General features: G+C 38.9%; 1 protein-coding gene across 4 annotated transcripts in view; it reads right to left on the minus strand.

Moving 5' to 3' along the window:
* Positions 1–2,800: 2,800 nt before the first annotated feature.
* The window catches only part of prox1a (prospero homeobox 1a), a 36,947-nt gene continuing 16,044 nt past the window's right edge, over positions 2,801–23,703 (minus strand). For 3 of the 4 annotated variants that reach the window (XM_042742568.1, XM_042742566.1, XM_042742567.1), the window contains exons 4-5: positions 22,998–23,192; positions 2,801–7,404 (exon numbers count right to left, since the gene is read on the minus strand). In XM_042742568.1, the coding sequence (XP_042598502.1) occupies positions 7,216–7,404; positions 22,998–23,192 (384 nt within the window). In that variant the 3' untranslated portion in view covers positions 2,801–7,215. The remainder of the gene's footprint in view (positions 7,405–22,997; positions 23,193–23,703) is intronic. The other variant, XM_042742569.1, reaches the window with a different exon arrangement.

A 23,703-nucleotide genomic window follows, 5' to 3' on the forward strand; every position in this document is an offset into this window, starting at 1 on the left:
GGTGTTTTTTCTTCCTTTGTGTAATTAAATTAAGTAGCATTAAATGTTACAACACAAACATTTGAATCAGATTCTGTTATATGGGTCAATGATATTATGCTCATTTTTCCCCCATATCTATTAGTTTATTCAACAGTGCATAAAATGACTTGAATACACCTCTTTCATGATGAGCATGTTTTTAATTAAATGCTATTTATATTCTACCAGTATCTCCACAGGAACTGTTTATCATTTGGATCACTCCGCTTACACTCCAACATTTCTTACAGTGTGCAATCCATTCATTCATTAATTCATTATGAGAGTATAGTTTATGTAGAAATGTATAAATGTTGTACTGTACATTCAGTACCACGTAACTGTGTGTCCTGGTCATAAAGCCTTTTAAAATATTTATTTACCTTTTTCCGACAAAAAAAAAAGGGCTAGTCCAAGTTATAAAATGTCATTTGGTGCAACTTCCCAAAAACTTACTTTTACCTTTTAAAAATATTTTAAAGCTTTGAAAATAATGATTCTGTGTATGCTGACGTGTTCAAGGTGCAAGGAAAATTAAAAAAATAAAGAATTTTTCACTTGATGGTTACACCACATGACATTTTTATAAAGTCATTACACTGAAAGTTCAAAACCAACAAGAGTCTATTTTTAAGAACTTAGAGAACAAAATTGCCAACCATTGGCATTTTAGCACATCTTTTTGATGTCATTTTGTTTCATCTAATCTCATATAATGGTTCATTATGATATAAGAACACAAACTGAATAGAGAGATTGCTCAATCTCAAGCAAATATGAAGCATAGCGAATAGAAAACATCGGCCTAACATCTACTTTTGGCTTTACCGAACACACCATCATGTTTTCTGGAACCCTCACCGGTAACATCTGCCGGCGAATGGGTTTGAAGTTGTAGAAGACACTCTGCAGATTCCTCGGCATGTGTGAGGTCCTCGGAGGGACCTTTCACTTACCCGTTTACCCCGAACACACTTCTGCTCCACGCTCCTGATTCTCCCCTTGGTTGCCATTCGGCCTGCATTGCCATTTCCAGTAATAGGGCTTCAAGCGTGATCAACTCCAAGCCTCCTCATCAGAGGGGCAAATGGACAAAACTTGTTTTGGCAAAAGGTGTTCATTCTGTCATCGGGGCACATTTCGCCTTGTTTTCCCTCCCTCCGTCTCGCTCCTTTTCCTACATGACCCGGTGTGCGGCGGTGCTCTGCACTTGGCTAGACGTGGCAGGCCAGTTGGTACTTGAGCAAGGCAGTATCATCCCACCAGCAGCCCTCCTAACAGCCCCCCAGCTGGGAGAGAGCAGAGCCCTCATAAAAGTAGCAAAAAGATGTAGTAAAGGTAGTAAATATACACATCCAGCTCGGTGAGCTGTGAAAGTTGTGAATTGGGTTTTAAAGCTTTGTTAAGACCAGAAAGCACAGATGTTAAAAACAGGTTCAGATGTAGCGACAGATGGTATTTGATTATGAAGCAGACTGTTCGTGTAATGCAAGGATGCTGCTTCAGCCCAACTGCAAGGAGCCTGTCGGCTCCGAGCTGAGGCGGGAAGCCCCAGAGGTTCGTGAAAAGAACGAAAAAGAACCCAGAAAAAGAGAGCCTGGCGCTTTTGACCGCATCTGTCCATGTAGTTTGGATTCAGCCATGAGCTCTGGATCCAAACCGATACAGCTGCATCTGAAGTTGCATGTGATGCCAGAAGGAATCATGAGGTCATTGTCTTCTTGATAAAGGGAAGGTCACACACGCCTGTTAGTGCTATTTCTACATAACCAAAACAAAATACCCTTATCTGACAGAGGTCAGCCGGTGCGCCACTTACATGAGCTGTAGGATGTTTAAACTAGAGAAAAGCATTTTATTCTTTCCAATTTTTCATGAAAAAATAACACTCGCTTACAACATAGCGATCAAAATTCATTCTACCTCACAGACAGGCCTGCCACAATATCGAACAAAACCTTTATCCCCCCTCCGCCTTAATAACAACCAATTAATAACAACGATCTTTCCTTTCTCTTTTCTGATAGAGCATCACGGTAGCGACATTATTCTCGTGTTATCTCTTTAGGGAGGGGAGAGAAGAGGGGATGGTGGTAAAATTTTCAACAATGAATGGGCCAACACAAACACAGCTGTTTTATTGTTGTGCTGTTAAGATGTGCTTTTCAAAGGCGTGATGATGAAATCAAACAGAAGGGGAGCGGCGAGCGGCTCTGCTCGTCATTATGGTGCGGAGGGTGGCGGTGGGGGGAGGATGACCCCACCTCCTGTTCAGTGGAGCCGCTGGAGCAGTCCGGGCCCGCTAAAGTGCCTCTTTGTATCAGACTATAAATTACAGCAGCGGCCGCCCCGCTTTCCTCCACAACGCCGCACGAGCCACAATAGCACGATCACTGCTCTTTTCTCCCAACGTGCACCTTTTTCTGCCCTCTTTCTTTGCAATTAAGATCGAACGTTGATGTGCGTATTTGAAGCACTTTATTTATTTTTTATCTCCATTTCAGATTGTTCATATTAATCTGACTGAAATGACCCTATTCTGGTGTTTTAACAAAGACAACTTTATCAAGAAACGTCTACTGTAATATTTGATGAAGTGAACCACCGGTGGATCTATTAAGCATGAATCAAAGACTGCTGAAATAACAGGCCTGATTGGGAATTAGATTTAAATAGGAAAAAAGACCTATAAACATTTCTGAGCATAATGTTGATTATCTAAACAAAAGGAAGTCCTGTTTTCGCAGCAAGAAAGGTAGAAAGGGGGCTTTTTTTGGGGGGGGGGGGGGAATTTAGAAGCAGAAATGTAAATTTGATAAAAAATAGTGATCCTTATGTTAAAACCTTTTTTAAGCAGTAAAGTTGCTTTCCAGATTTTTGCAGTCCTTATAGAGTTTTAAGTGTTACGCTGTCATGGCAAAAATGTTATATAACAACACAAAAAATAGTTTTTTCCCCACTGTTAAAGTCTTGTGGCTGTACTTTTGAAACATTATTGTATTATTGGCTGTACTATGCTATTTTAACATTATTTACTTCCAATGTAACCCAGATTTTTGCTTTTTTTAAAATACATTTTTGTGGTATTCAACAAAGTTCTGTTAAATGAATTCAACTTGAACCCAAAATATTACTTTAAGCCCAAAACAGGGCTATAAGAATATCTCCACATTTACATCCTATAAGTTCTTCTGGCATCACAGGCAACTCCAAATCTCCTTGGTTTTTCTCTGATTAGCATCCTGATCTAAATGATGACAAATGGCAAAAGGAAACACCTGATCTAGGACTTAGTTTTTATTTTGCACAAGCTTGCATATATACTGCACATACATTCAGTTCCGAGGAGATGGAAGGCACACGAGGCACTTTGACTACTGTATTGTGTAGGTGGTAAAAAGCAAAGGTAAAAGTCTGATTAATTGATTAGAAATAAAAACTTCAAAACACACAATTTTATCACTTTCCAAACAAGATAGAAGAAAAGTTTTGTTGTACATCATTTTTTTTCTTTTTTTCTTTCCTTTTTTTCTTTTTTTTTTTTTCCAAGCGTCTCTTATGACTACAGTGTCTGAAATTACAATGGCTACCTGGACATAAGTGTCTCTTTATGTCTCTACAGAGTTAAGGAGCTTAGGAGGGTGTTTTTATGGTCTTGTCTACCAAATAATACAATACATCCCCAGAAATACCAAAAATTGTACACCATCACCAAATAAATTATGATAAATTAAACCAATAAATTATGAAACTTCTGCATGACAAATTGACAACAAAATCCACAATGCTATCCCGTTAACAATGTATGTGTATCCTTCAAAACGTATCAAAGAAAATTGTAACAGTTTCAGCTGGAATTACCATACTAGAATCAAAGAATTCTTTCATACAAAAAAGCATAACAATGCTATTTACATCATATTGCTAAATCATAAAAAGGCAGTGTTTTCTCAATTTCGTTTGTATTTACATACATGTCAAAGCCAGTGAAATCATGTTTAAAACCCTTCAGGGAGCACACACCTCATAAATACAGCATCAAATCTACAAAGAGTCAAGAGTCTTGTACAACACACTGCATTCAGTACAAATAATTGTTCCCCTTCCCAGAAATATAGTCATATACAAAGTTTCTTTCTTCTTTTTCTCTTTGTAACATCTTTCTTTGTAATAAAAAACAGTCCCAAACTGAGTTTGGCAATTAATTTGTACAGATCACTACATGACAGTTTTTTTTCCATTGCATGAAAACAAATAAAAAATCTTATGTCAAATGTAAATGCGCAATAGTGTATCACAAGTGAGATGAAACTTTGAATCAAGGTTATTTCAGAGAGTTTTTTTCTTCTTCTATAGAGCGTCCTTAATGGAGTGCGAAATGTACACGGCTACATTTAGGATTTTCGACACAAAGCAACAAATGACCCTGTGTAACCACGCAAACAGATCCATCTCATTTCAATATCAAATTAATGCAGACCGATCGAGAACACCTTTGACGGGGAAACCTGAAGAGGTGGTGAAATGAAGGAGAGAAAATCATAACACTTCTAAAAGTACAATAGCAAGAAAAAAAAAAGAGTTGAGATGTTGAACATAACCTCCCTCTGGTTTGTCTTAAAGATGCAGTACAGTGATATACAAATAAAAGTTCAAAAAGAGAAACAATAGATAAAGAAAATAAACAGAAGTCCTTATGGGAACTAAAACTAACGTACTACCATGCGTGTATATCACACACTCCCTGCAAACACGCACATGCACAGGTAAGCACGCACACACACACTTATGCACACGTATTGCCTCTGTGCTACGTTAAATGGCTTAAAGTACATCAGATTGGTGTGGAACTAAGCATCATACTTGTTCATCTTCAAATGAGCTGTAAAAATTTCTTTCCTGGACTTTGCATGTACATAGTTCCTTACCCAGAACCTACTGAGGGCATTTTGTTTCAAAACAAGGAAAATATACCCCTCTGTTTCAATTTGTGCTATTTTGTTCTAGATTTTTATGTCACTTTGAGGATTTAGAAGTCAAATCGTATCAGTTCTGTTACATTTTTATGTTAAATATAAATATAGAAATAATTTGCTGGTGTAATTAACATTATAGGCACAGGCAATTATCAGATTCATTAAGTGTGTAAATCACAAAATGCCTGTTTGTATGGTTGAGTATGAACAGCTGAATTCAACTAAGCACCACTTTATGTGCAAATTGACACAACCTTCACTATTAGTTGCAGACCATCACCTTTAAATGAATAAATAGTGATAACAAGAAATTCCTTACGATTTAAAAGAATCGTTTATTTATCACAATGCATGTAAAGGAGAACGTATGTCAGCACAGCCTTGCAAGATATTTGAGAATAGAATGGGGCCAAACATCTCCTAACTTTGTTTTGGGTTTGTTTTTCCTTCTCTTTACAATGCATAGTGAATAGCTTGGCATTTTGTGCGTTGTCCGGGGGCTGTGGATGATGCCAGCCCTGGCGACAGAATGACAGCACCTCATGCTCTTTTGTGCCCATTAATCTAGAAGTCAGCAGGTTTTTTAAGGCATTGTGCTGACAATAATTGCCGGCCTGCGTTTCAATTCATCAGCTGGATTTGCCCAATGCAAACGGCACAGGCTTCCAGAGCAGATCACATGTCCAGCCCTTGCCCTCTACTGCCGACTCTTATTTATGAACTAGGAAGGGATGCACAAAGAATCTGAAGGCCCTCTTTTCTTTTGTGGACACTGTTTTGATAAGAAACTGTGCTTTTTTCCTCTAGGGTAGGCTAATCGTTGTAATTGGTTACATTTGTGTGGATCTCTTTGCAGGCTTAGCTTCTAAAATTCAATTCAAAGAACTTCATATGATTCATAAAAATGTACAATTGAACTCAAACAAAGTCTCTCGCTAACATGAAGTTTCACTACTGATAAACTGTACACTGCCATAGCATAATCAGATGATTGTGAATATTAAGCAAATCTGTACATTTCTAACAAATAAACTATGTACAATCCAGTACGTAGAAAGAAAAAAACAACAACAACAAAAAAACAGCTTTACTTTCGCAAATGTTCAAATAATTATTTTCAGCCTGTGTAAACCAAACTTGAGATAATCTACTAAATTTACGGTCTAATTATAGAGGTGTTCCCAGCTAGCAGGTGGAGAAAATGAACAACAACAACAATTCTCTTGTCCTGACGCCGTACGGCACGTGTTTGTGTTTGTGAATTACCGTGTATGTATGAGAGTGGTCTGTGTGTGTGTTTATGTGAGCAGTTGTGACAGCGTGCTTTTTATGAGCAAGAATGGTTTCTCAGTGGGAAGGCGTCCATTTTTTTTGTTCCGAACTGGCTTGCCCCAGTATGAAATGGCCATGTTGCTTAGTTACAAGAGAGGCTGCTCCGTGAAGAAAAAAAAAACAAAAAAAAAAAAAAACCTACGAGTAGGCCTCCCTCCCTAGAGCCAGTGCTATCAATGTGGACACAAAACACAAGAACATTGGACCCTAGCCAACATAGAAGAATGGCTAAACCAAAAAAACAGTTGATGCTGTTTCTTTCAAGAATAACATCAAATATATATATATATATATATATATGAATTTCCCACATAGAAAATGTATACCCCTCTTTATTATTATCATTTTTTTGTCCAAAGAATAATTTATTTTCTGTAGCATTGCCATGAGAAACAAGAATACCACATGTCAATTTTTTGTCTTTCTTTTCCTTTCTTCCTTTTTTGCAGCAAGCATTAATAACATTAATGGTAATAATTATATTAATCATAAATAATAATTACATCTATACAAGCTACAAATGCAAGTCTTATTCAGCAATAGTAAAACCATCACACATTGCAAACATCCGGGGATAAAACAAAGCCCTCAACAAAATAATGACCAATAAAAGAGAGAAAATCAGGGTGTCAGTTCCATTTGTTAACCATTGTGTGGTAAACATAGTAATGCCCGTTTTAAAGGCAAGGGAAAAGGGGGTAAGGATTGAATACAGTCAAAACAATCAAGAATTTTATAGACTTTCCCAAAAAGAAGCACAAAAAAAAAAAAATAATTAACTGCTAAGTCATTCAAAATTAGCCGGGACTTAAAAATAGGAATGCTACCTCTTACTTTGTAAAGATTCTGGAAATAAGGGATGATACTTGGTAAGCAATTCAAATCACTACTCATGCAGAAGCTCCTGCAGACAATTGGGAGATTTGAAAATCTCTGGGACCTCACTGTCCAGCTTGCAGATGACCTTGTATATGGCCTTCTTCCAGGAAGGATCAACATCTTTGCCTGCCACAATGGCATTGAAAAACTCCCGTAACGTGATCTGTGCCACTTCCAGGAATCGCTCCGGAACCTGCTGATACACAAGGAGACAATGACATTAATAAACATATTAGGTTTCAATCCCAAGTCTCTGATTAAGAAAAGAAAAGAAAGAGAAAAAAGAAAAAGAGATAAGTAAAATGGAACAAGAAAATAAGATTCTGTACTGAGACATAAGCAGGACCCTTCAAGAGTGGAAAGACGCTTCTGGCAGAAAATGCAAAGAGGAGTGTTGGGCTGCCAAGTCTGAGAGGACATAGAGAACAGCCCCAAACATTGTCACTTCACTAATTCCTCTTTGTTTCAGTTGCTGAAACATATTCTGGTGGTGCTGACTTAAATACCCATGCGTTTAGACGTTCAAATCTTTTAAATACATTTTCTGTCCTTTTTTTTTTTTGTCTAAGTGCACCATCAGGGGACGTGAAAGGATTTATTAGCTTTTGAATGGTTACAGTGAAAAAAGCAATGAGATGGTTTTTTTTTTTCAACGAAATGGGTCAAACCATCACATAACAACACCTTACGGTCAATGTTTTGAATGTGGCAGAATTTGTGAGGTTGTAACCAAGAGGAACTTATTGGGTTAAACATTACCTGAGCTGTTCCTCTTTTAGAGTCTACTTCCTAGAGGGAACGAAACATAATTTGTTGACTTCCCTTTATTTGACACAAGATTGTTAGCAACGTCTCATAAAATGTCTTTTTGTCTCAATATGCTTCCACTTCTAGAAGGGGAAGGAGAAGAATCTGCCACTGACAGCGGTCCATAAAATACTAAATTCTTCTTCGCTTCTTATCAAGTTCCTGTGAAACTAGATTCTGTAGTAAACTTATTGTTTGAGCACCAAGTTTCAAACCAAAGTTATAGCATCTATCCCAGGTAGAGGAATTCAGAGAAAATGAATCTGTAAACTCTATGCTCTTGGACAAGGTCTGGACCTCTAACTGCAGTGTTTTCCCGCAACCAGGTAGCGTGTAGGGCGCTACTGAGGAGTTTGTTCTCTACAACCAGAACACATCCTTTCTGGCGTGAGGTTGTTGTTCATGAGAGAGGGCCAAGACCGGGGGCGTACTGTAGACTGGCCCTGTGATCTCTTTAGCACCAGTGACAGTCGCTCTCTGCTAACACTGTAGAGATGATTACCCAGGCAAGGAACTAAGTCACCTCCCCTACAGCTAGACAAGACACTTCCCAGACATGGTGCTTACTGCCACACACACTCACAGACACCCACACGCTCGAACACAGATGGGGAAGCAGGCACGCAAGCACACAGAAACAGACACAAAGGTTGCAAAAACATAGTGCTGTCACATTAAATGTGTTACTACAGGCCACAGAAAAAGCGCTAGCATTTAAGGGATGCATTAGGAATGCTTAAATGGATAGCTCACCCAAAAATTTACCTTTATGTCGTTCCAAACCTGTATGACACAATCTTCTTTGGAACTCAAAAGATGTTTATTTAATTTTAATTTTAATTTTTTTACCATAGAATGGATGTCAGTGCGGTCTAGTGTTGTTTTGGACCCATTGACTTTCATTTTATGGACAGTTCAAACTATCTTATTTTGTGTTCCACTCTTTTTTAGTATCTATTTAAGATGCTTTTGAGGGTGTGGAAAGATCCAGAGCAGTTTTTCCTCCAACCATCCCGAATCAGTGTTTTCGCAACAAAGCTTATGACACCATCTAATATTCATCCTCCACTGCAAGGTTAAAGTTGCAGTCCTATAGTTGGTTTTATCAACGCAGCCCTCCCCCGTGGATCAGGATCAGCGCTTAGTTTGGCATCAGTGCTATCAATCAGACTCTGACTGCTCCTCAAAGGCCCTGCCAGGTGAGCAGTTGTCTGGACAAAGAATCTCATGCATGCGATCCACACCATCCCCAGCTCCCTTTTTTCCATTAAGTGTGTTAAATATACTGTCATCAAAGGCATACCCTTGCCTGAAAGGCCTTGACCAGTGTGGAAGATGTTTCACTCTGCCGCCACAATCATAAGTGCTTGACTTTTGGTTGTGATGCAGTATTAAATTATAGCATGGCTATAAATACTGAACTTATAATGGCAGTTAAACTAGATGGTATGATTCACCGGAGTGTAGTTGATGGCTTGATTGAGTTTATATGCTGTAACGTGCTCTAGCCTGCCTCCCTTTTATGATGTGTTCCGGTGTTAGGGAGTAAATAGCTATAAGTAGCAACATTGCTAACTGAATTGTGTAACATAATATCATAGCTTTTCCAGTAACAAGCTAGTGTTTTCAATGAGTAGCATTGGGAAGTCTGATTCAGTTAGTTCATTTGGATGATTCACTTTAATGAGCTCGTTAAAATGATTCTTTAATTCATTTCAGTCATTGCTTTTCTTCATTGAACTGTTTCTCTCAAATAGCTTTGGGAAGTCTGAATCATTTTAGTTAATTGGTTCATTCTGTCAAATGATTTTAATGAACTGGTTAAAATTATTAAAGGGATAGTTCACCCTTATGTCTCACGTGGGACGAAGAGGATTAAGATAAGATACTATGAAAATACTGTCATTAATTACTCACCCTCATGTTGTTCCAAACCTGTAAGATCTTCGTTCATCCTCAGAACACAAATTAAGATATTTTTGATGAAATCTGTGAGGTTTCTGACCCTCCATAGACAGCAACGCAACTGACACGTTCAAGGCCCAGAAAGGTAGTATCAATAAAAATAGTCCATGTGACATCAGTGGTTCAACCGTATTTTTTTTTTTTTTTGAAGCTACGAGAAGAAGATTGTTGTGTGCAACGAAAACAAAAATAATGACTTTATGCAACAATTTCTTCTCTTCTGTGTCAGAACTCGATGCACATTCACAATAGCACCACTACACATGTGAGTGTATTCCTCTCTTCGCAAACAAGCCACAAGATTTCATCAAAAATATCTTAATTTGTGTTCCGAAGATGAACAAAGGTCTAACAGGTTTGGAACAACATGTGGGTGAGTAATTAATGGCAGATTTTTTTTTTTTGGGTGAACTATCCCTTTAACGGATTCATTTGAATCATCACTCAATTTTGTTCTTAGAACTGTTTCTTTCAGTAGCATTGTGATGGTTCAATTTGACGATTCATTTGAATGAGCTGGTTCAAAAATGGTTTAAGGATTCATTTGTGATTGGCACTACATTTTTTATTCAGTTCAGACAATGTAGGATGTTGTTTAGTTTTATTTGTTTAGTTTACATTTATGTGTATTAAAGTTTGATTGTATTCAATAATAAATCATATATCATTTATTATATATATAATCAATAAATTACATTATTTAGATATATCAACCTCTTATATAACTTGCTAGTTTTCCACCTTGTAGTGTAACTTGCTGTTTTCTCACACACACATCAAAACCTCTAAAAAACAAAAAAATCCCAAAACTTTCAAAGTATCTCTGCAACACTGCTGTGCCTGAACTCTGTCCGTCTCAAACGGGTGACATATTTGTACAGTGCTGTACAGTAATTTCTCCCCTCCTCCTCTCTTTCTCCTGGGGCAAGATCATAGGAAGGGAGGGGGAAGAGAAGAGAAGAGGAGATAAAAAAATCCTGCCCAAGTGCTTTTGGCCAGAGCTCTGTCTCCTTCTACTTCTCCCTCCCCGAGGGGCACAGCCTTCAGGGGTCATTTGTTTGATTATGCTGACTGTCCCCAGCCTCGGCAGTACACAATAAAGGCCTGACATAGCAGCCTGCTTGCCTTCTGTGTCCTGCAGATACTCATCACGAGTGTCAGGACATACCAAGGTTAGTGGTCACTGGGACGGCGCTCATAGGCAAAGGGCTTGCCAAACGCACTTGGCTGATGAATGAATGTCACATGGAATGGAGGGGGTGAGAAAGAAAAAGAGAAGAGAGGTGGTGGTGTGTGTGGGGGGGATTACAAAGGTTATAGATATCCAACCTCCCCAACACCCCAACTCACAACATACCCTCTCCCCTATTTTTTTTCACGCTTTTATAAGTCTTCCACCCCCTCAGACAATGGCCAGCAGCTTTCTGGAAAAACAACAGAACAATTGCACACAGGAAGAAAGAAAAAAGTGATAAAGGTGCCTTTCTCAAATTTGTGTGATCTCAGAAGGGAGTCTATCTCTTTTGGATGCTACCATAGTCCCTTAAAGGCAAGTCAGTCTTCCTTCGGCCAGCTATAGAACAGCATTTTTCAAATCTATTTGTCAAGACTATGCTACATATTATTTGATGTATTTGATGCAATTGCTAGAAAAGCAATTACCCTAAAAATAGTGTCGCATAATGGCATAGATTTTTCAGAAACAAGCTAGAGTTTAGTTGTGGTGTAGCTTGACAAAATGTCTCTCTTGAATATCATAATGAAGTCTGAATCATTTCAGTGATTTGGTTCAATTGGATGATTCAATTTTAGTGAACTGGTTAAAAAATGATGAATTAATTAGTTTAATCATCTCTCACTTTCTTTAAGCTACTTTTTTTATTGCAAGTCCTAAACATGATTGGCCCTTTTAATTGAAAGACAGGGATTCCATTGATCCCCTTTAAAATATCTGATACACCATTGCTCGGAGCAGGTGTGTGCACCTGTTTAGTGCTAATGTGAAAATTTTATAGCTAATAGATTTGTCTTTATCCTATTTGTGAGAGAGATATGTTCACATCAAATCTGATTCCTTTGCGTATCCACTGACGCTAACATAGGGTAAAGCCCAGGAGTGCTGCATTGCTAAGAATATTCCTGTGAGGAATTTCTCCAACTCATTTTTTTTTACCATAAAAGGGCAGTAAAATGCTGACTAGGGAAGAAGACAATGTCAAGGAGAAAAGGGTATTGGTATTTTGGATCCTCTTGACTGCTTGCCTTGGAAAGAGAGAGAGAGACAGAGGAAAAGAGAGTGAGAGAGAGAGAGAGGGAGAGTTATTCTTGTCACAAACCCTTTTGTCTGCATCTGCTGACTGCTTGCCCATAGCCAGCAGCATGCTTTAACTGTTTTGTCACCTCCTCGCCTCACACGGATCAGCTGTTGTTCTTTTGTTACGGCTATTGTGTAGGCTAAGCCTCTAAGGCCGCTCTGCTGTGTGGTAAAACACAGCTGAATCGCACGGCAGACAATTCCACATCAATATTTCATATGCCCTCTTTAGGACTCCTGATTCAGTCAAGTTGAGAGGAAAAATACATCGGGCACGGTTTAAATGGCCCACAGAGCCCTCGGAGAAAATTAATACTAATAAATAAAACACTACGTGTGTCGGTGGCTGCCTTGTTTTGTGCATGCTGTCACGCTGTGTTTCGCTTCTTGGCTGTAGATGATGTGAAAGTGTGAAAAGCGTAAGTGATTACTCAATTACTTCCAGCAGATCAAACTTCCGATTTACTTTGCTATACGTGGTAATACGTCATATTAATATACTAATGTCCCTGAAACAACATTATCGGTTAAAGGAATATTCTGAGTTCAGGGATCAAGTTAACAGTGTTGGTGGCGTAATGTTGATGCCATAAAAAAATAAAGTTGACTCAAAGCAGAAATCTAGGTTACAGAAGTGGAAGGGAATGGGGCCAATGCAAACATGAAAATACTCATTGTTTCAATGATATAGCCACAAAAATGTAAACAATATGAGTGTAAAAAAAAATTTAGTGTGAGAAAATGGCTTGGTAACCATTAAGTTAAATGCAACTTTACGACTTCATTGCCTTGTCCAAGCAGTGTCATATACTCTAAAACCCTAAACTGACAGTTATACAACTGACAAATACATAAGTTTTAACATAATTTTTTTTTTTTTTTGGGGGGGGTAAAATTACTAGCTTCATATTTCTGCTATTATATACTCAAAAGAATTGTCCCATTCACTTATCTTATACAGTAACTGCCTCATCGTAAACTTGATTTTTGCTTTTTTGTAAGAAAAGGAGGAACAAATTATGCTACAATCTCTGTCAATTAAGCTCACTTTGTATTAAAAAATCACTTTTGTGTGATTTTATTATTTGAGTATCATTACAAATAAGACTAGCTGGCCACTGGTTCCTGCCCCCCAGCTTGATCAGTTTTCTGGCAGCACTGCATCCTCAGCGCTGCTGTTGCCAAGGATGAGAGGACACATGAAAAGAAAAATTATATCGCCCGTCCACTGAGAAGCACAAGACAAGAAGAGGAGGGGGGGAGTGCATGTACAGCAGTCATGATCAGCAGCCCCGGTACTTCAACCAGCATTCATTCACCCCACCGCGTGTGCACTTGGGCCCTCTATACAAACTGCCCCCGAATCGACTCTGTTTGTTGGGTAAATATTGATTGAGGAGAGACTTACCTCCTGATAACTGCCATACAAATCAAGGACTGCGTGGGGAGGGGAAGGAGGGCTGAGCGAATGCGTGTGTGGGAAATTTCATAGATGAGTACTGCAGATGAAGACACAGTGAAAGTTCTGTATCTCCAAAGGCCACAGTGTGGGGAACTGAAAGCCCAGGCCCACTTTCTGTCCCTGCTAAGATTTTCGTCTTGGGAAGAAAGTCGTGGTTTCCTCACCAGAGTTAATCATTAAAGGGGAAGAGTGTACTTTCCATTTCATTGCGGCTCCTGTTTGATGTTGCCTGTGTTTGGAGCTGGTGTATCTCACTGCTTGTATTTGCTCAGGCCAAGCCATCCAGTCAAAGGTGATAAATTCACCTGCTGGCCAGTAAGATTTCTCAGAGATTGTTGAAGAGAAAAATAGCTGTCTCACAAGTCTAAAACATTTCGTTTTAGTGCTAATGATGCAGTAGTATTATTAATGAAATTAAGTCAAAATTTAGTCTAATGATAATGCAACACAAATAATGATAATAATAATAATAATAATAATAATAATAATAATAATATTAAAAACTGTTTAAATAACTACCCCCCCACACCAATTTATATTCTAAGGACAGCCTATCACTCACATTTCATACTTCATCATAATCATCATTTCCCTATCTCAAACTTTAATCTGAGAAGTGAACACTTCCCATTATACTTTTTTAAAAAGTATCCATGTATCACAGTAAAAAACATAAATACCTTAAATACCGTAGACTCTTTCAGGAGGTTGAGTTTTTTTTTTTTTTTTAGGAGATAATGGATTGACAGAGAGCAAACAAGTCTCAAGGCCAGGGGGCTGAAAGCATAAGAGTCCACCCCACTCGCCTCCCACCCACTCGCTCTCAGTTTCCCTCTATCACTGCTTGTCCGGGAGCTAGACTGAACTTCAAAAGAACAACATCCCACTGAACGCGAAACGTTACACTGAACGCTGGACATTCGGCTCCAGCTAATCGATAGCACATAGAAAGCAAAACCTTGCAGTTTGATAAACTCTTGGCTGGAGTGTCAATCAGGCAAACAGATTGCATGTTTCCCTCTCTGATAAAGATTCTTTCAAAACCCACTGTGATGCAACTGAGCTCCACAAACTGTCCCGACAACCTTGAAGCAGGCCTAGGTTCTCACTGCAGATGCTGGACAAACATACGCATGCTGCTGCTGATTCTGCATTGGCCTTGATGAAAACTATTTTTCATACTTAAGAAAACTTTGAGCAAGCACCATATGCCCATTTCTCAAGGCACACTGGCACATAGTGAGTGTGTGCGTGAGTGGATATATTTGCGCTCACCTTTAAATAAGGTCATTCCCTGGTTAGGTTTTTTTTTTTTTTTTTTCACATAAGATGAAACAAGCATTATAAAAGGAATTGCTCAGCCAAAAAAAAAAAAAAAAAAAAAAACCTGCCATTATTTACTCGCTTTTTTTCTTGTTGAAACACAAAAGGAGAACATTTTAAGAATAAGCTTATAAGAAAAGTACCATGAACAAATCTTTCGGGACAGATCGCACTGGTCTGGTTCTCCATATAACAGAATGGTTATTCTGTGAACAACGGCTTATAATTTAGTTCTGTTGTCACACAGAGTTTAAAGACTTGAAATATAGTGCAGAGTTTTATGCATATTTGTATGGTATCTTTTTGAAGCTTGAATGCATTGCGATTTCATTGAAAAAGAAGGACTAGTAAATGTAAAGGGAGGAAAGAAAGTCATAGAGCTTTGGAACAAGAGTGAGTTATAATGAGTTTTCATTTGTGGATGAACTATTCCTTAAATGAAGACTGTTTATTATGCCAAATCTGGCCATATGAGCACAATGTCCTTTCACCCTTCTATATCATTGCGTTTACTAAAGCAAACAATGCCACAATGACATGTGCACTTCAAATTCAGGGGCACTAGGTCTCTGACCTAGAGGAGGGTCTGGGTTCAAACCTGCTTGGGCCAAAGGTTATGAAGTCATTTGTCTCAAATTGCAGTTGAACCCCATGAAAGAAGAGAGTGTTTGAGGGAGGGAAAGAGAGAAAGAGGGACATCTGGAGGAGAAGGAGGGGGGAGAGGGAGGACAGAATGGCCTAAGGACTGGAGCAGGCAGGAGGAGGAGAAAGGCAGCTTGGAGTTGGGTCTTTCTTGTCTGGCTGAAGAAAGGATCTGGCACCGAGACTAATGAAGAGAAGAGGGAGGGAGACAGAGACGGGGCGGTTGGGTGGGAGATGTGCCAGGGTTTGGAGAAAGCCGTGCACGAATGCTACAGATGTGTTTGAACCCCCTGGAGCAAAATAATGACATAATCACCAGTGGTGTCACTGAGCAGACTGCACACAAGGTGACATGAGAGAACATGGAAGGAGGCCCGTCTAGTCCATGGAAGAACTTTCCATCAAAAGCTATTTGTAGGGAGCCATAAAGACTGGCACTGGCCCCGGCACCGGCAGGTGTTTCTCAGTTTGTGCCACTTCAGGAACTTATCTGTAGGAGGAAGGAGTTCCAGCGAGCTTGCAGGCCCTTTAGAAGCTACTTAACGCCCTGTTTATGTTCTGTCACAGGTCCTTTCATGACAACAGAATTCCAGCCCATGACAGGCAGCACTTAACACTGAGAGGCAATTAAAGGAAGTGGATATTCAGCACCACAATGTCACACTTTAGGGCAGGAAGCATGTGATGCTTGTTGGTGGGACACGGTCAAGTTCATCCCGTGATTTTAATCCAAAAAACAAAACAAAAACAAAACACATTATACTGTATTTTTATATACTGCAAAAATCTTTACTGTTTTGCCTAAATAAATTCAAAATAAATCTAAAAACTACAGTTTTGAGATTACATTTTACAACAACTACATCAGCGTTACTGTATAATGTAAAAGTTTGAAAAAAGATATTCATCATGAAATTTGCTAAAGATTACATTTAACAGTTTTATTAAATTATTTGTGTTAGATGGTGGCAAAGGTAATTAAATGACAATTAGCCTAAATATCCAATATAATCTAAAACAAATAAAAAATCTCTAGTTTGAGAACAAATAATCAATATGGTACCAATACATTGTGAGCATAAATCCAACAAAATGCATTGCGGTAAATAAAACAAGAACAAAAAGACAAAAAGTAAATTTAAGATAAAAAGTCTTAAATTTAAAATACATAAAAGTAGACAAAAAGTAAATGTTTAATACATTTATTTTGCTTTAAAGTTATTTTAATATTTTACTGGAAAACAAGATACTAGAATATTTTTGTTGTGTACAAAATAAATTCTTAAGTAGTTAAATGAAACACTCATATCAGATTTATAGCATGTGGGGAAGAATTAAACTCGAACAGTATGTACTACATCTATAATTTATTCTGTATGTGCCAGTGTGTGTGTGTAGTAGTTTTCTTTGGCTGGTGCTAAAGACTGCAGGGCTTGGTCCCTCTGTGCAACTTAGTGACCATTAATAAGTCATTTTGTCTGGAAAAAAAACATTGCCTGAAAGCATCACACACTCTTATCTAATTTCTGTCTCTGTTTCTCTGAGTAATATACAATATAGATTGCCTACAGCAGTTTGGCTTTAAGTCCCTCTAAACTGCCATCACCAGACAGTTAGGCTGAAAAAACTCTTTGTGTTTGGTAAGCGAAGCAGTCTAAAGTAGGTGTGCTTTCGTTGCACCTTCCATTATGAATTATTAAATTACATCTCCTTGTTGATGTTGCTATTTGTGCTAGTAACGAACAAAAGATAAGTCTTTAATGCAGATTTGATGGCAGCGATTACGCCGTCCCTGGGTAAGTACAGTCAAGGCCATTGGATGTAATGTGCTGTACTGTAGCGTTCTCCAGGTCACCTCCACTAATGATTAACCAACACGCTGAGGAAGTTCAGTTCCCACAAGAGCTGCATGAGAAGAAATCACACTGCCCCTGCAAGTGATCTCATCAACAGAGATACGGGAATGGATATTCCCTTAAATGACAGCTGAAAGAAAAACTATTTTTGTCAAACCCGAATACTGTTAAACTCACTATCTGCCAGTCTAATTTTAAAATATTGCCTAAAGTGCATTCAATAAAGAAATAAAAAGTGTGAGGCTTATTCTATCAGTGACCACAATGGGAACAGAACCCAAGTGTCGTCCTATAACTAGATTACTGGAGCTCCTCTGACGTGAAGCATGGTAATAACTAAGCTAATATGATGGGAGTTTGTTTTCATAGAGCTCTATTATGTTCGGCTAGGGACGTACAGTGTGACGGGGAGCCGCGAAGCGTGACATTTATAGCAAAGTAGTATGAAAAAAGAGGAAGTGCATTATAGTCTCCTATCCATCAGCTCTCCAGTGAAGAATTGATTCAACGCTCAGCATAAGAGCCTGCTAGTGGCATACCGCTAAACCAATTGTTCTTGATATTAAAGCATAGAAGTATTTTTATATCCTATTTGTATTATTAATAATACATGTTTTAAAATTCTCTTTTATTTGTAAAAAGAGTACTTTTTATCCTGTAATTGTAAGTGTCAGTCCATCAGACAGTATGATCTAATTAGACAGAGGAAGATGATTGTGACCCAAGAGCCCTTGAAGACAATAGTCTGCATCATCTGACCACAGTGACTCTTGATATCACATGACAGGCTAAGGGTTTACCACAGAACACTTATTGTGAGGGGTGCCATCCCAGCTGCATGTGCGCTTGCCACACAATGGGGCGTCAAGTTGGACTTTGTCTTCAGTTTCATTCAAGCAGATATTTTATATATTTTTGCTTCATATTGGACGCAGGTTAAACATCACAACAAGAATTTTAATCTTTTGTTGGACATGGTTTTCTGTGCTTTCAAATTAGAGCATAAATGATAAACTCATATAACTGAAGTATTACTAATTTAATTTGAACATTAAAAAACATTATATGTGCATGTGTGAGGTAAATTGCTTTTTAATTTACAGGGATAATGGTAAGTAAGACATTTGTAGGTTGATTTCCTCTAAAAGCATAAACACAGTGGCTCTGTGATGCTTTCAAAACATTACTTTGTTTGTTTGAGCATCCTGACCTACCCGACAACAGCAACATTGGCTTAACCAATGGCGTGAGTTGGTAAGGACCAATAACAGAAGGGGAAGTGTTCAAGGAAACCTGTTTGAAAACAGTGTTTTAGTTTGTTGATGCTAATGGTATGTAGAAAAAAAAAAAAAACGTAATGTTAAAAGCGTTTTTTTTTGTTTTTCTCCAGAAAGAAAATGAGACGTTGAGGGGTTACAACTATAAGATTAAGTTAAACCGTCCCTAATGTGTCCTTTAAATGTCCACCACTATCTTATAGCACTGTCTGTAGCTTTGAGTGGCGTTATAATGGGAGCGTGAGGTGAGCTGGCGCAGACCACACTGCAGGTCAGTGTGAGGTGAGAGAGGAAGAAGTGAAACCAGAGCCCGATCCTAAGATGTGCTGTAGCGTGGCACAAGCTAGCAGCTCAAAGATAAACAACAGTAAACTAGCCCTCTGTGGGGGAGCTGTGTGTGGACTTGGGAGGCCAGGACCTCCTGGCAGTCACGATGGCAGCTCTCTACGCTCTTATTGATAACCTTCTTTTCTCATGAGGCAGGGGAGATAATACACTCCTGGAACAAGGGTAAAGGGAGATGAATGTTAGACAATAGACGGTCGCAGTAAAGGGACCATCCGCGCAGTCTTTGAACTTTTCCCTGTCTCCAAAGGACAATTAATAATGAAGGCCTTTGGGGTAGGTCACACCAGGCATGGACAAGAGGAGACGAGAGAAGAAACAAAAGGGAAGAGAAACCTGGAGAAGAGGGGGACGTGTTGGATGTTGGATAATTGATCTTTTTCAAGGGGGAGAGTGTTGCTGGTCAGAACATCTTATATTGCATCATATACATTATGTGCTTTTCTTGTAGATTTTTTTACGTTAAGTGTGCAATTTTTAATATAATATTCTACCTTAATATGAAATTTTTAGTAAGCCTTAGAATTTAAGATTTTCTCTAAAAGTATAAACATTGGTTCTGTTTGTTTGTGTAGCCCAACAACAGCAAAACTGGATCAACCAATAGCATGTATTGTGGGCGGGGACAATCTGTTTTGATGACCAATGGCAAACGAGGGGAGAGTTTGTTAATTAAAGCCATTAATTTTGCAGTTCCGTTTGTTGACGCTAGCGGCGCAGAAATTATACACTTCACCTTTAAGTATTCCCTCAACTATAACGGTATCTTTTTAACCTTGAAATTTCACCACATAAACAAAAAGTGAGTGGGAAACAAAGTCTCGAAGTTTCATTCACTCAATGTGATAATAGCCACGGACACCTGATAGCCTGAAGATACCAAGACAAGAACTCTTGAAGTCAAAGGAGGTCTGTGTGAGTGTGCTGTGGGTATATGGCCACCAACACTTTTTCAAAAAGGCTCAGAGATCACAGGGACCAAAGAAAGAGAGTGAGAGACTAAGCCTCCTCTATGCTCTCCTCAGCTGGTTCATGGGAGGAGGGTACAAGGACTGAAGACAAGGCGGGTTTGGGGCAAGTTGGGAGGGAGGACACTCAGGGGGTTTTGACAGAAGAGCCTTGAACTATTTTGTGGCCGAAAGATGAGACCTTCCCAGAGCTGTCATAAAAATGTCTCCTTATCCCAGTGGAGCCCGTGGACCCCACCCCTCTTAGAACTCTTCAATGGTGCCTGTGATGTGATACAGTAAGTGTGAAGACGGCTCCTGAGAACCAGATGCCACAATTACAGGGCCAGGAAACGCCACTTTGGCTAACAATGCGTAACTGTGCTGCAAGTTTTAACAGGTGTTCACTTTCTTTATCCGATTAAATGCTCTGTAACTTTTCTTTGGATTTAAAAGGATTTGTTTGCCAAATGTTTTCCACACTCCTTTTTTTCCAAACCCCTACGCTGTTTGTTTTTTAGTGAACCACAAAAAAAGAAGTTTTGTAGAATGTTTATGCAGCTCTTTTCCATGTTAGATCAGTCCAGCTCTAAAAACACATTAAATGTGGTCCAGATGAGTTTTGGTCTAATAGTCCATGTCTTCAGTAGCCATACAATAGCTTTATATGAGGACTTAAAACTACTAAGCACTGACAATCTTCATATTTTTTTTTTTATATATAAGGTTTAATAATTGCAAATGTTAAGATTTTCCATGAATAACACCGTAAATTCACTTGATTCCTCACACAAAGCTATCATGAGACTTTAGAAGACTCTGAATATATCAGACAAGTCATATGGACAACCTTTATTTATGTTGCCGTTTTTTTTTTTTTTCTTTTTCTTTTTGGTATTCTACGAATGAATTTTAAATAAGTATCAGTATACAGGTTTACAAGGACATGGAGAGCGCAAATAGTGACCAAATTTTCATGTTCAATTGAACTATCCCTTTAATAAAATATCATTCTAATATGTTCATTTAGCTACGCAGGATAAACAAATGATGTTCCCAGACAACAGTTAAGCAGGCCTGTTTGGCTTGATCATATCTGCTTTGTACATAGAGAAACCCCTTCAGCGAAGAGATAACACTTGCCACATTGCTGGCGGCTCTGTTTGGGAGAAAAGACGAGAAAGGGGGTTTCACTTGGTTTTTTTTTTTGGATTTTTTTTTTGGGAGCCTTTCAGGGCTGGACATCATAAGCGGTGTCTATGCAAATGTCCTTGATTGTGTTCATTTGTGCCATTGTCCAGCAAAGACAAACAGAGCAGTAATTAGAAGAGAAACCATGGCGTATAGAGACAGCACGATGGAGGAGGAGCCGAATGAAGGATAAACAACTTGAAAGAAAACAGCAAGCTTGGTGAGTCCAACACACCAAGTGCATTGAAGGCAATTAATGAAGCTTCTTTAATTACGGCCTTTGCTCATTCCACCATGAGGAATGTGACAATTATGTCATTAAAAAGTTTGTAATGGGAAAGTGAGGGGTGAGTACATTCAAAGAGGATGAAAGACACAAGGCAGCGAAAGGAAGTGCAATGAAAGAGAGGGAGAGAGAAATGACAGGGCCCGACTACAAAAGACTCACGAAAGTCTCAAAGGAGGAGGAAGCACATTACTGGTGCATATTGACAGACTAGATTAACATCAAACGATCAGCACAACAGAGGGTATATTCATTCAGGAGGAGCTAGCAAGGTGGAACTTTGATGATGCTAAATTTGGCAGAAAGAGCGACTTGCTGAATCGGCGAGGGTTCCAGTTTCATGCCTCGCAGTCTGACAGGTGGAGAAGAGAAAATTTAGCACAAAAAAGCCTCAGCATGAAGTGTCCCTTTGCACCGCTAAAGGTTGTGTGACCTCTCTCTGCGGCACGGACTTGCTGTGGGATGTCGTCGCACGCTAGGCGAGACGTGACGTGAGCCGAGTTGGCCCGGTAGGAAAAAAGGAACAGACTAGGGCACTGAAATTTGCATTAAAGATCGAGTTTTCCTTGCATGGAAAATGAGCATTTGGGAAAGTCTTTCAGGCCGTCCTGCTTGTACACCTGTGCAGCCTTTGTGGCTCTTGATATGCAAAACAATCTCTCCCTCGGTTCGACTTCTCTACCAACAACAGTCTTATTCATGGTGCCCTGCACTTTCTTCCACAGCCATGCAAATCTTGCATTTATATATGAAAATAGGGATCATGTCCCTAAATATCTTCCTGGTCGCGAAAGGTGTGGCGTGAGTGTTCTCTGTACCTGCAATCACAATAAACCTTGGCTTTGACCTGATCTAAATGAAAGCGAGGGGAGGGGGATAGGGGCAGATTTTTGCTAATAGTCAGCTAAATGATGATGATGTTGTAAGGATAGTGTTTGAATGACCAGAGTCCCAGTGGGCAGATATTGATAGTGAGCTGAGCGCTAAATGTGAGCTCTGCAAATTGTATTTGACAAGGACACTTGGGCCTGAAGCATCACTCCCTGTTTGCCTCATCAAACAGACAGATGCATGACTGTGTTTTGGCCAAAAAAAAAAGGAGGAAAAAATTCTTGTTCACTTTACCCCAAGAGTACGGTGAGTCGGGGGAGCGTGGGGGTGGGGCTTATGGGATGAACAGCTTGCCATTCATTGTCTAATCATATAAAGAGATCATTTAGCTGTATTCATTTTAAAGCTTTGAACTACGCTAACATTAACAGAAAGGATTCATAATACCTTATGCATCACTGCGTAAATCTCAACTCGTAATACAGTGTGGCCTGATAAGGTGAATGCAGTAGTGTGAAACAGAGGTAACGGACGAGGGCTCACCTCAAAATCGTTGGCCTTGTTGTAGTGCATGTTAAGAGCGCGGAAAAGCTCGCAGTCCCGGCTCACGCTCAGCTCTTCTGTCCCTGTCACGCCGTCATTGATGGCCTGCCGAGCAAATTTCTCCATCTGGATGTAGTAGAACTCACGGAAGTTGCTGAACCACTTGATCAGCTGAGATGTGATGCAGCGGTTGAACTTTGAGAGAGAGTGGGGGGAAAAAAGAGAAACACTTGTTGTAATTTTTGCTGTTGCTGTAGGTTCAGCACAGAGAAATGCGTTTGATATTTACAGAGTGCCTTTATGCTCATCAGTAGATATAAATGTATTTATTTATTAATAATAAAAAAGACTTTTCATAATTGTTGATATTATGTATTTTCCTTTTCACACAAGCTATTTATATGAAAAATATTACAAGATATTTTACAAGAGATTTTTTTTTAAAGCGACAATTTCCTTCAGGTAAAACATGTAACAGATTTAATGTTAGTCTCACTTGTTTTATTGGTTTTCATAAAAAGTACTTCAAACATTTTTTTTTCTGTAAAAAAATATAAAACTAAAGAATACAGTATATAATCTTTTATTATAACTCTTTTTTTTCAGAAAAAAAAAACATTTTTTTTTTCTTCAGAAAAAAACTTATACCAAAAGGTTCTCACTATTTGAATCGGTTTTTACTCAAAACGAATAAAATCAGGTGTGA

Source organism: Cyprinus carpio, chromosome B17 (genome assembly GCF_018340385.1).
Source record: "Cyprinus carpio isolate SPL01 chromosome B17, ASM1834038v1, whole genome shotgun sequence".
Taxonomy (NCBI): Eukaryota; Metazoa; Chordata; class Actinopteri; order Cypriniformes; family Cyprinidae; genus Cyprinus; species Cyprinus carpio.